The sequence below is a fragment of the Falco biarmicus genome, chromosome 1, assembly GCF_023638135.1.
Source record: "Falco biarmicus isolate bFalBia1 chromosome 1, bFalBia1.pri, whole genome shotgun sequence".
Lineage (NCBI taxonomy): Eukaryota > Metazoa > Chordata > Aves > Falconiformes > Falconidae > Falco > Falco biarmicus.
In genome coordinates this window covers 104252105-104266222 of record NC_079288.1, presented here as the reverse complement: position 1 = coordinate 104266222, position 14118 = coordinate 104252105, and the positions used below count along the sequence as shown (strand labels likewise).

Genomic DNA, 14118 nt, shown 5'->3' with positions numbered 1-14118 from the left:
AGGTAAGATATCTATAATTACTTTTAGATAAATAAATAAATGAAAAACCACAACACTGCAACCTTTAGAAAGACTGCAGGAGAAGACGAAGTAAGTCTAGATGTCCTCAATCTTTTCAGCGGTGAGCTCATAAAACTACCTTACAGTTAGATTTAACACAAATAGTAATGGTATTTACAGCACTGCTACACTAGCTTGAATCCAGCCAGTCTGAATGCTAGCAATACATTCCTATCTGTCTGATGTTTGGAGACATCCCATGAGATGGAAGTTCTCCAACAGGACATAAAACTTACGTCAAGACCTTTCACACCTTTTGCAAGATTGCCAGGACTTCATGTCACACACCATTTCTTTACGTGAACCTGCCTCACACAAACTTATGCCGCTCATGACAGTCACATGAATATATTCACCCGTACATTCAACTCACCTTTGCAAAGAGCAATCACTAAAGCGATCAAATCCTCCTCCAGTTTAGTCTCTTGTGAAATACATCTACCATTTTTACTTAATTCATTATTTTTAACACATTTAAACGATAGTGAACGTAATACCTGATGCAAGGATTTCAGCAAAACTGGATGCCTAAAGAAGTACAAATATTAAAAGCAATTAAGAACATTATGATGGTTATGCCATTACCAACTTGGAACTTAGTGCTAGCAGCTCCACATGCAGGAACCAGTCACTTCCATTGAAGGAGATGTGTAAACTCCACAGAAGGACAGAGGCCCCTTGGCCATACTCTTCTTCCTACCCCAGGTACATAATCTCAAAACACCCAGATTATCTTAATAAAGCAACTTATAAGTAAATATCAAACTAAGGAAGGGGTATCAGTTTTCAGCAAGCACAACTTGAATACCGAAGAGAGCATCTAACATGTGGAAACTCACCTCAGTTATCAATGGCCAAAACACCTATGAAAGAGTACCCCCAAAAGGGACAGGCCTGCAACTTATTTTCCTGTAGTTGTCATTTTATATACACCAGTAGAACTGAATATAAGGAGTTAATAAGGCAAACACTTTCCCAAAATGTTTTGCAGTGTGTGCGCTGAATGAATCCTTGTTGCACAAACAAAGATTCATTTAATATAGGAAGTCTCAAGTAATTGCCCCATTACATACTGTACTCTTAATACTCTATAGGACCAATAAAATTCTGCAGATAAATCAAAATACTTCAAGACTAGACAGTAAAAAACAAAACAAAAAACAAAACCAAAAACTGCACAGAGGCAACAAATAGCTGTGCTGCAAGTACTGTGCAGTCCCACAGCTCAACACAGTCCATTTTGTTTTATGTTGGGAATCTCAGAAGCTTGACCAGAGCTTTAACTTGATTAAATCTAAAAATGCAGAGCAGTTGCACATAATTGATACCAGCAGTTATGGTACAGAACAAGGGAAAACAGATACAAATATTATTCTAGAATATTATCAGGCAACTTACAGAAAGTATGTATTTAGTATTCCTCAAAGTGACTTTTGCAAACACTTCAGCTCTCAGATTTGCAGTTGTGTTCTGAGGCAGGGGGAGAGAGAAGCGTGACTGACATTGCTGCCGTAATCTCATTAGCAAAGCTGCCATACTACTGCTGCTGCTCTCTGTCCATTGAGGGTTTAGCAACCACTAGCCTAGTTTGAACGTTCAGCCAATTATCAGGAGAATGTCAGGACATCAAGCACTCCACGTTACTTCATCATAATACATTAAAACTATGATTAGAAAAAAAATTATGTTTGCTAAACTAAGAGAAAAATTCCATCTCAATACATTCTCAGCTCCAAAAACCTGCAGCATTGCACTTCTAACCCATTTTCTGTATGGTATTACTCCTGACTCTTTTAGTGAGTAAGGCCCAGTTTTCAGCTCTAAAGCTTTCTGACAGAAATTTTGTCAGATTGTTTCAGCCAGCTGCTCACTTGCATTGCTCTAAAAATCTCTATTCATCAACAACAGATTCCAAATACGGCCTGTTTTCCCCACCCAAGTTCATAGACCTCCACATGGTAATGAACAGCTATTTCTAGTTCAACTCCCTCCCTTTACTTAAGTGTTTTTATTTTTTGAAGAATGTAAATAAAGAGTGCAAAACACAGTGACATCTTGAAGCCTACATCCTGCCAGATACCACAGTCATTTCTGAGTTCCCAGCTGACTCATCATCCCAGTAAGGCCAATCAGGCACTGAAGAAAAAGGATAAAAGGAGAAAGGATGGCCATCAGAACAGAACATATTGTATTTAGTCAAGTAATTCCCCCACTGTGTTAGTCAGTTCTGTATTGACAGTTAACTAGGAGACTTCTGAAGCTCATTTAGCAGTTACTGTTTGTAAATGTAGGAAAGATTACTCCGAACACAAACACGCACAAGCAGGAAGTGAGGAGGCCCCAGCTAAGCTCTCTGATCACCGGCAGAGCCTATTTACTACTCAAGGGGTGTATTCTCAGTGATGCTAGCTCGAGACTGATGCCTGAGGGTAAATGCCAAAGTTACTTCTCTGTTGCTATAACATCAGCCTTTTCACTTATCACACCACAGAGGGTCATCACATGCAGCAATATATCACAGCTTACCACGATAACAACACAGTACGGTGACCCAGTGAGGTGGAGCTGTTCAGTTCCTCAGAGGAAGATGGCCATGTGAGGAAGACAGCCCAAAGAGGCTGAAGTAGCCCAGCCATAGCTGGTAAGTGCCGCAGCAGTCATCAAGACATGCATATCAGTGGGTCCACACAGCCCTCACTGGCCCCAGCACCCTCCCACACCCACCTCCTCAGAGGGAGACACACAGCTGTGGAGAGTACCTTCATCAGGGTTTCTGAGGGAACATCACACAAGTCACCTTAATATCATGCCTAAACTCCCATACAAAGAAAGCCTCACAATAAATACTTCATAATAAAATCTAAACACAGATGCAGCATGTTCACCATGACCATTTTGATGTTTCACAGCAAGGATTACTATACAAAGATGTAACCTCGGGAGGCAACAAAGCTACAGATATTAAGAACAACAAGTTGTGTTGCTACTACACATATGTAGCCGTCAGTATTTAGCACTGAAAGACTCACAGAGTTTGTGCTAAAGTGGGAGGGGTTTTTTTGGAGGGGTGGTAGGTTGTGGAGTTTTCTGTTTGCTTTCATTTTTTTTACTTATTGACTGGTAAGAAGTACTATTCCTTCAGTATTCAACAAGTGAGTTCAGAGGAAAATAATCTCAGACACAAGGCATGTAGTAGCTGCTTTTTTGAAAACAAGCTGTGGTATTGATTCCCATCCTCATGCACAGCAGTCAGATGAAGCAGCTGCAGCCTTGCCACAGAGCCCCACAAACTGGCGGGAAGCCCCTGAAGCGAGGGGCAGCCCCACCAGCTCCCTCAACAAAAACTTAACCAACCAGCCAGAATTCAGCCTTCAGTAACACTGATATGTACAATTATTGTAAGGAGGAAACACAAAGAAAAAAAAAACCAACCAAACCAAAGAAAATCCAAAACCAAACCAACAACAACAAAACACAAACTCCCACAGGGAAAAAAAAAAAAAAGTCCCTCCCAAATAAACAAAACCCAAGACTCTCCTAAACACTCTACTCTTTTCATAGAATATATGCATATAAACTCAGTAGCACGCAAAAAAACTTCACAACCACTGAGCATCAGAAACACAGTAGATCTAGTACTGACACAAAAATAACTATCAAATTACAACCCTTAGTTAAATTCCCATTTCTTAAGCATCAATATTAAAAAGAAAATAAGACAGTACCTCTGTGATAGCCTGGAACAGCCTCCCTGCTCAGGTAAAGATTTCTGCTGTTTCTGATACTTTCTACCTGACTATTGCATGAGGTGACCAGGTAAATTACAGTACCTGCTTCACAATTAACACCAGCTGGGAATAATTACCACAGCCTTTAAGCAGGCTCCTGGGCTGGAGGAGGCTGTCACACAGCTATCCCCACAGCTCTGTTAGCAGCTGTAAGGGGTGAGAGGACAGGTTAACTGAAGGTAATAAAAGATGGAGGAGATTAAGGAAATTAAAGACATTAAGGACTTTAGGATGGAAGGGTGTCCCTTGCAGTCAGTGATCCTCCTGTGTGGTCACTAGCTAGTCCCTTTTTATGTCCCTAAACATCTGAGCCAGTTGTAAACACAGAGAATAATCTTTTTCAGTATATTGATTTTTAGTAGAGCAGAGTGAGACTTGGCGGCCCCCGAGGGCTGCCTGGCCTGCAGCCGGGCGACCCTGAGCCCATTACCCTCCAGGAACACCTTCCCTTCAAAGCCCTCCCCACCTGCATTTTAGCAGCATCATGGTTGGGGTTTCAGTGGATTTGCTTTCCAGCATAAAACTCAGTTCAGCAGCAAACAGCCTCCTACTGGGTTTATTTTTGGGGATGTCCCAGCCCTGGCAGGCTTGCAGCCAGGGCCCCTAGGGAGGGCCTCCCTGAGGAAGCACTGTCCCTTTGATACATATAAAATCATTGATTTGGTTTTATATGCTTAGGGAGTAGATCATAATATGTGAATACCACCTTGTCTATTTTCCTTTCCACCTGGTTTACATACTTCTGTATTATATCAGGGCACCTGACAGTATTTACTGAATTAACTCCACCTGGGAACCTGTTTAATGCCCAGTGAGACAATGTTCTACAACTTGCTTTACTTTTTCCCTTTCTTTGTTTTGCTTTTCCACGCTCTTTTCTACAAAGGGAGAAAAGGCCTAATTGGAATGTGAATGGATTTTAAGCCTGTAATTCTTGCCCTCCACAGTGGGCTAAAAATGGTAGCTCAAACTAAAGTGGCTTTCATGGCAGTGGTAAATCTTTGCACGTGTTTTTCTGCATAAACTGGGACAGTTTACTGTAGTTCCTTCATTTCAGACTCTGGTGTGTGACCGAAAGGATCTGCTAATTTCCAAGATTTTAGAGCACTCCTTTTGACTAAACACAACCAACCCACAGCCAGACAGTCTCGTGAGCCCTACGTTTCAGTCACTGTATGAGATAGAAACAGGACCAAATACCAAGGATTGGCTGTAATTTTGCGTACATGAGATTTTTATTATGGAGAATTCTTGCTATGTTTGTAAAAAGCTCCAGTATCTCTGTTACCTGCCTTGAGACCATTTATTCAGGTGACTTAAACACAAATCCTAAGCTGAACTGTTAAGCTGTGGGCTAGCCTTCTAGCTGAGGTTACATTTGCTCTTAGAAAGTGTCCCCCTTAGCCTTTCTCCACACCAAACGTCAGCTTTACACAGCACCAGCAATTACTTCAGTTGTTCTTCCCATCTGTCCCCCCTGCCATGTGCTTTGTGTGCGATCCATTGCAACATACCTCTTCCTACCATGATCATCTGTGATTCCCTGGCTGAATGCTACAGAGAAAAGCATTTCAAAAGCTTCCACCCCCCTTATATATACAGTCTTCTCCTCTGGGGATTAGATAGTCTTCACACAGTCCAGCCATATGCCAATGCCCAGCCCCCAGGTGATAGGAGAACTTTGCCAGGGTAAAGACCTGGAGCTGGAGCTGTACCTTTAATCTCTGCAGGCAAATTCCCTTCACATTTGGCTGGGAAGCAAGCTTTCCAAAATTACCATTTCCCTTTTCTTGATTGTGAGCCTAAAAACACTGGCAGTGAGGCAGAAGTGTGTTTGTTATCCTACAGTGTGTTATCATATATCATGATTCAGTTTCTAATTTTATGATCACTTAAGCGTTTTTTTCCAGAGCCTGGTTCAGTGCAAAGGACAGATGCAGAAGGGGACAGAATTAAGACTGCACAGTCCTTAATTCTATTAGTTTGTAACTATTAAGTGCTTGATTTTGCAACCTAAGTAACACCACAGCGTAGTAATTTTTTATATGTAATCTAGATACATGTAGTCATTTCATGAACTAACTGCAATTACTTTTTTCCTACATTACCCTACATCTATTATGCAACAGGTTCATTATGCATTATGTTTCATCATTTCAAATCAGTGAGAAGACATTTTCTAACACCCTCTTCCCTTTGATATGGCATGCATGGTTCAGTTCACTGAAATAGAAATGTTCATTTTGATAGACATTCTCTTTGCTCAGTGCTGTGACGGCTAAGCAAGTACTTCACTATGCTGATTTTCAAGTCATTCTAGTTTTGAACAAATTACTTCTAATCCTTCCCAGTAGCAGAAGGTAAAATTAAAAATAAGCTTGATTCAAACTGAAGTTCAAAGAAACCTTGAAAATGGGGAATTCAAACCAATCTAATTTGGGAAATTATGGAACTAGAATCCATGCCTGCAAAGAGGTGAAGGCAAACAACATACTGTCCAAAGCAAGGCTACTGCAAGGGTGGGCTGGGAGAGCCATCAGTCTAAACCACCCTTGGAAGAGAAGCTTCAAATATCCTCAAATCCCACCAGCTGTTAGTAGGGAACAAAGAACATCTTGCAGTAGGAAAAGCCTGAGGAGTGGGATAAAGAACAGTGGGCTAGAAAAGGCAGCACCAAAGCACACCAGTAGTATATGAATAGTCAGTAGTATGAATGGTCCAGATAGAGGGGGAAACTCCCTGAGAAAAGAAAATAAAAAAGAAGAAAACTAGCTCCTGCAGTCCCACACACCGACTGTAACAGATTTTTGTCAAGCCTTAGATGGAGACCTCATACAGATCAGACCACATCTGTTAGAGTTTATGTAATCTGACAAGCTGAAAAACTGTATAATTTGAGCACAGAGATGAATTGCCGTTGCGTGCAAGAGTCACATTTGGCACAATACACAAGGCCAGACATACAAGGCTGGCAATCTCAACTGCTTGTGGTGACTTTGGTTCTCCTAGTAATGAGGTATCGGGTAAAATCCAAAGGTCTCGTATTCCACTCTCTGAAATACTCAAGCGAATGTCCTGCCCTCATGGATTTGCAATACAGGACAATTCTGCTGTGGAAACATCCCCGGAGAAACAGAATGACAGGAGCTCTGTTCTGCATCTTCCCACATCCACACCAGCACTCTTCTTCTGAATGACATGGTTGGTATTCTCTCTCCAGTTTTGGTTCTCGCTCCAAGCCATGAGTTTGGCACTCCAGAATCCTTTATGTCCTTTTGGACATATTTGGATTTCCAAATATGTCCAACTATATTTTCAAATAAATAAATAATTTTTAAAAGCTTGAATAGGAAAAGGAGGACTTTCAGTTCTAGGCATTGTTTTACAGACAGGTCTTTTACCAAACGAGAATTATATGGAATAAAGGGATTTCTGGGGGATCAATAATGAAAATTACCGTGTGATTGCTGTTGCTGTCATTGCGTATGTTGCTGGATGACAAGCAACTTTGACTGAGATCAGTTAAATCACAGTGAGACACTCCTGCACACTTCCTTTTCATATCAGATAATGGATTAAGATCATCAATTTATTAATGCATGCTCAGAGGCACAGTAGAACAGTAGTACCTAAGTACCATGGGAGATAACACCATGTAGGACACTTAGAACAGGAGAACTGGTTCTCAAACAATGACCCCAGAGCAGTATAAGGCTTTGTGATGTGGGAATCCCACTCTCAGCCTCTTACTCCAAAGAAGGCAGAATGGGTGTCTACAGCCGCACATCTCGCCACCCAGGAAAGATGGACAACACCTGTTTATGCATCTTCCACTTTACTTCATTAAAATGTTGAAATGTTTGTCCTAGTGTGATGCAGCAAAACTCTGGAGTGCCTAATACCTTCACAAAACTGAAGAACTCTTTCTTGCCTAGCTCTACTATTGACTTTATTTCTATGGCTGACGCCATTTCTAAGCTATCTATACACTGAACTGCTGGCACAGTATAATATATTCAGATACCTGTACCTCAGTTTAGTTTTCACTTTTCCCTTTAAAATGCAAAGTCACTAGACAGTGACTAGTCACTAACTGATCACTAGATGCAGCCCTTCAAAGCATCTGAAAGGTTAGTGAGAGGACAATTCCATCTCTTCTTGTAAAGGTGCTCTTTAGATTCTTCGCTACATCATAAAACTAGTATTTTCTAATACAGTATTCACAAGTTTTAGCATTACTGGCCTGTTTCTGTTTAACCAGACATAGACTCAGTTCAGGTCCAAAGCACTAAATTACCTTCATTTTATGTTGCCCCCATAAACAGAGCAATTATTATTGTAAATTTTTCTTGCTAATGAATTACGCAGCTTGCAATTTCAATGGATTAAAAACCTTTCCTCAGGAACAGTTAGTAGGAGAGGGGTTTATCACTGTTTCCTTTATTTTACGCATAGAAACACACTCACATAAAATCACAATGCCAAATTAAACAGGATTCCTCGCTGAAATCTTTTGGCTGTTCGAAGGACCAGAACCGAATGCTGGTATGATCTTATCTTTTTGTACCCTCAGTCACTTCTTTCTTACTCTGAACAACTTTTAATCCATCAGTCAGGTCCTTATACAGTCACCTGATTCTGTTCCTCTGAAGCCAACTTGATTTTCACATTGTGGAGTGTCCCCAGAAATGGCCATGCACCTCGCTGATACACTTGTGGTGGCGGAAGAGGGTAGCCCAGTGTAGCCTGGAGTTCAATGTGGAGTTCAAACATTGGAATAGCTTCCACAGAGGCTGGAAGAAGGGACCTGCCTGCCAAACGGGCAACGGGAAATCCATAAAAGGGTTCATTTAATCACAGATCCATGTTACAACACCAACCTAGCGTGCCGGTCTTTCCCTTTGATACTACTTTTGTTGCTTTGTTTCTTCTACAGATCAGGTGCTCTGATGCAAGATGCTTAGTGTTTGGTTTGCCAATTTTATTAATATGTTTGTATTTCTTAATATGAGGATAAGTATTTAAACTTTCCTTTGACAACAGAAGTACATCCTTGACCACCAGAAGGAAAGAAGTGGAAATTAACTCCTGACTGCTAACAAGAGAAACAACATCCGTCCTATTCCAAACATGACGGTCTCCAATGGTGTAATTAAGAATAGTTTGGCTTTTGGTTTGGTATTCTTAAGCTTTACATAATGAATTGCACTGGTATCTGACTGCAGTATTTGACTCGGCAAGGTGTACTTAAAGCATAACTGAAATGGTACAACTCAGGTGTTTAAAGTAAAATACAGTTCTTGCTAAAACAGGTTTACAGCTAACAGATACAAATAATGGCCTCAGGTCTGCAAGTGCCCCCAAATATATATTTAACATGAAGGACAGATTCAAAGATCTCTTAAATTAACTAAAAGACAGTAAAAATTCCACAAATATAACTTCAGTGGAAACAGCTTCTTCAGTGACTTTCGCCATCAAGGTGCAATACAAGAGTAGCCTCAAGGACCCCTGCGAGGCCCCGGTGCAGAGGGAATTCAGCTCGTAGCTGATTTCAGTTCTCATCAAGAGAGCTGTTATGATAGCAGAACAGTCAGTATGATGGTTTCAAGCAGATGTGTTCGCTTCCCTTTCGTTTTGTACTCTCCGGAGTCTACTCTCCTTCCCTCCTAAGGATGCAAAAGATGCTTGGTAAAGTGGGAGGCTGGCAGTGTTTTATAGAAAAATTGATTGACTTCAGCCACTGTTGTGCTCTTTACCTTGGTCTTGAGTGGCTTTGTGCATTTATTCATGGGCTTTTAAATTCCTCTGAAGGTCACCCAATAAGCTGTACATATGCCACCTTACTGAAGGGCAGCAAATAAATACTAGACTCTACCACAGCCACAGTTCGGAAATGTGATTTCTTTCTACATGCAATTAAAAATAGCTCTAAATATAGAGTGGACAAAATGCATAGGAAGACAGTAAAACTGTAGTAGTCATTTTTTTTCATGAGGGATTTCTGCATACTAATTCAGGATATTACACTGCCATTTCATTCTCACGTGAAATGAACAACCCCAGGATAAGTCAATATGCTGCAGTAAACGTGGGGAGTAAGCGACATGAAAACAGAAGTCAGATTTCGTGAGGATCCCTGGTGCCTGGGGTCTTTATCACCCAGCCTTTCCTTTACTACCTGGAACTTCTTTCCCCTCTCTGATGCTTTTCATCTGTCCTACCGGTACCGCTGATGGCACCTAGTACAGATTGCCAAGAGACTGGAGAGATCCCTGCTCATTTTCCTCCCTCCCAAAATCAAAGTTAACTAGTAAAATCAGATACTTTTTTTTTTCTTCCAGTTCCCAGCAGGGAAGGGAACAGGAAGTGCCAAAAAACATGAGGGTGAGGGGACGGCTGTTCTTGTGGCATTTCCAGCCGGGGTCAGAAGCAAATCCACACAAAGACCTTTTTGCTTAAGTCCCCCGGACAAACTTCCAGCATGTAAGGGGGTTGACAAGTTTAGCTACTTCTCCAATTTTCAGGTGCCTGTCCCAGCTGCAGACCCCTGAGATTTCCTTGTCAACAGTACCACCAGCATCTTAGTGAAAATGGAAAAAAAAAAAAAAGAAAAAAAAAAGAGCTAGATGGGATTTATATTTGGATTTATGTTTGCATACATATGTACTACGCTAATCTGATTACTCTTCGGGAATCCTCCTTTGAAACAGCTTTTTCTTTATTGGGTTTTTTTCCTTTATTAATAACCACAGGAACATTACAGCCTTAGCAGGGAAGAGCAAATTGAACACACCAGCACCGCGTCCCTCCATTTCTGCCTCTCCCACTTTCAGGAGACAAGGAGTGCCAGTGGCACGAACCCCCCCAGGACCCCCAGCGCTGTGCCGCTCCTCGGCCGCACTGACCCAGCTGGACAGAGAACGCCAAACAACTCCTGCGACCAACTTCACCGCGCCAAATGTAAATTCATGCAGCAGCTGCTGCAAACCACAGCTCTCTTCTTGCAAGGAGACAGGCGTAATCAGAGAAGCGTTGCGTACAGCGAGAGCGGGAAAAGCTGCTTGAAAATTGCTGCGTTACGTTAATTAAGATTTTTTTCATGCCTTTCGATTCGCTCTGCTACAGCAGTAATGCACCACGAGATGCACCGCGCTGCACCACCATTGCTCACAACCCTGGACAGTGACACACGCGTGTGTGTGCACGCACACCTTTCCCCGTGCGTGTGAGTGCCCGGGCACACCTGCGCAGGTGCGCTGCCTCAAACCATTTTGGGCTGGCTGGGTTTTTTCTGTTATTTTATGGGGGTTTTTGGATTGACTGGCGAGCAGAACGGAATGGCGTCCACCGCCCGTCGCTGCCGGGGTACTGTGGGGCGCTCGAGGCCCAATACTTGCCCCCCCGCCCCGCCCAGCCGGCTCGGCCATCCCCCTCCCCGGGGCCGGCCCCGCCTGACCCGCCGCCCCGCAGCGGGGTCCCGCTGGCCCCCGCGCCCCGGCGACAGCCCCCCCCGCCCCGCACTTGCCACCCGCGCAGGCGCGCCCCCGCGCGGGGCACGGACCCACCTGGCGAAGGCGCGGCGGGCCGGCGGGGGGCGAGGGCCCGCCTCCCGGCGCGGGGGGCGCGGGGGAAGCCATCTTCTCGCCCCGCGGCTCCTTCCCGCCGCCGCCCGCCTCTCCTCAGCCCCGCGGCCGGCGGCACCCCGCGGCTGCCACCATGCCGGGGCCCACGGCCCGGACCCTGCCGCGGGGCTGGGGGGGGGGAGGGGGCTGGGGGGGGGTGACCTTGGCGGTGCCGCCGCCGCCCGGGCTGTGCTGCGGCGCGGCCCCTGCGCGGGGGGTGCGCGGCGGTGCGGGGGGCCGGCGCGGCGCGGCGGGGTGCCCCGGCGGCCGGGCTGCGATGAGCTCATGGACAGCTCCGCGGCTGGCGGCGAGGGGGCGGCGCCGCGGAGGGGGGGAGGACCCGCCTCGTCCCCGCACCCCCCCCGACACACACGCGTACATCCATCGCACACACACCCCCGACACGCTCCCCGGCGCTGTCCGCAGCCCTCCCACCCGCACCCCCCCCGCCAAGACCCAGCCCAGAGGCCAGCGGGTGGCCGCAGCATCCGAACCCACCCGAGGCTTTGTTCTGAATTCAAATATCTGATTAGACCTTCCCGGGCAAGGCTTAGTTTCAACATACAGGAATAATACTGCAGGCTGAGGGGTTTAGAGCGATGCGGGGATGTTCAGGTGTGCTTACCGCCAGTCGACGGCATGGAAACCCACGCAGGGGTTGAGGTTGCTGAGCGCCTTTTGGCCTTTATCTGGATGGAACGTGAAGGGGGAAGAATTCTTCCCCACTGCCTACATTCAGATATTTTAAGGTCACCAGGGAGCCTATAATCAGAGTCTGATCTCCTGCATAAGACAGGAATTTCTGGCAATACCATTTCCCTCAGTGGCTCCTATGGCAAATCCCAAACAGCCGATGGAGCTACAAAATACATGTCAGAAAGACAATTTGAAATCGTAGAGTTAAAATGAATGAATAACATTATATCTCTAGGCGAGTGGTTCCAACAGTTAATTATACTCACTTATCTCCAGATTTTAGCCACAGGAGTTTGCTACACCCCTGCCTGCCTGCCTGCCTGGCTGAGGAAACCTTTGCTCACTCACATTTAAGTGTGGCACCACGACACAAATCCTCACCAAAACACCTGTCTAGTGATACAGTGATCTGCCTGCTAGCATACTAAAAAAAAAAAAAAAATCCCCTTATTCAGCAGAAAAGAAATTTGCGGCTTCACTCAAGTTTCTTCTCAAAACTCGCTTGGTTCTTTAATACAAGGTGGAGGAAAACTGTCAATCAAAAGCATTCCTCTGCAAACCTGGACTCCAGCCCTGCCCCAGGCTCAAAACCCTGCTCCAGTTCATGTCGTCTTACCAGCCCTCCTGCTTTCGAGTGCTGTCAGCTAAAATCAGTCTTTGAAAGTACAGACTCAAAAACCGCCATGATTTCTATTGCATTAGAGAGATGCTAAATTTACTCCTACCAGCTAATTGATTTGGAAACTACTTAGTCTTGTTTGCGTGGGGATTTAGCCAATACCTTTAGCCCCACCTCCAGCCTCATATCCCTACATCCCTTCCTTGCTGACACTTCAGCAGCTGGGTGGTCAGCCGGATCCAGCTGCAGGCTGATGTTCTCCAGAGGACTGTTTGCCAGCTGCCCCGAGGGACCTCCTGGCCCTTGCTGCGGGAGCACATGCTGGTGCCAGCCCAGGGCGAGCAGTGGGAGCCCGGGACAGAGGGAGAATAAAACCTCCCTTTGAACGGAAATTTATTTCAGATTATTATCACATCTTACTAGGTGTGAAGGTGCTGCACAGCCAATGAGGCAGAGCACAGCCCCTTCTGTCACAACTACAAATAAAGAAATATATGTCTTCCCACCAGCTTGGAGAGCTGGCACTCACTCCATGTATATTTCTCCCATAATCAGCATGCATATTACATTGACTTCAGTCATTGTTAATTTTTACCTAGCCCATAGGCTGTGACTCTGTGCCATAATCTTCACTTAAATTTTACCAAGGACCCAACAAAGACTGAAAGAGTCTGTGTTTCAGAGCAGAGTGGAAACGGTTCACACAGATTTGAAAGGACCACCACAGCTTTTTGTAACATGTGGCATGTCTTTACTGAACAAGACACACTGGCTGTTTGATGGGGAAAGCTATTACTTCTGGAATGTTGCAGGTGCATATGACATTTTTACAAACACATACAAAAGAAAGTTCAGGCTTAGAGTAGCATAAAACTCAAGCCAAAACCAACTGCAAGATACACCTTTCTGTTCACTACAAGAGCTTTCATCCTGCTTACCTGTATTTCTTCCATTACCGCTCTCCATCTATCATTTCCAGAAGCAATGCCTGCCTGTGTCACCTCCATCATGCAAGGGTACGTCTCCACCTCAGATCCTGCCAGGGTGCCCGGTGCCACAATGCCTCACGCACGTCAAACAGGTTTATTCCTGGGAACTGCCAGCACCTTTCCAGCCTGCTGCAGGCTGGCAACGCAGCTGAGGAGTTCAGCAACTCCAGGGCCACAGATAGCCTGGATGGATCCGGAGGATAAGGAGGGCTGAGAAGCAGTAATAACTGGTAGTAGGTGGATACTTAGTCAAGAAGGGTGGAGCAGAGGGAATTAGTGGAAAACCAAGACACAGGTGAAAGGGTAGCAGTGCTCTGGCCATGACTAAGTTTCAGTTTGTT

The 14118-nt window shown here is 44.8% G+C and overlaps 1 protein-coding gene across 1 annotated transcript in view; it reads right to left on the bottom strand.

Moving 5' to 3' along the window:
• The window catches only part of ANK2 (ankyrin 2), a 382388-nt gene extending 370604 nt beyond the window's left edge, over positions 1–11784 (bottom strand). The window contains exon 1 of the mRNA XM_056356296.1: positions 11417–11784. Within this exon, the coding sequence (XP_056212271.1) occupies positions 11417–11488 (72 nt within the window). The 5' untranslated portion in view covers positions 11489–11784. The remainder of the gene's footprint in view (positions 1–11416) is intronic.
• Between the last annotated feature and the right edge of the window lie 2334 nt (positions 11785–14118).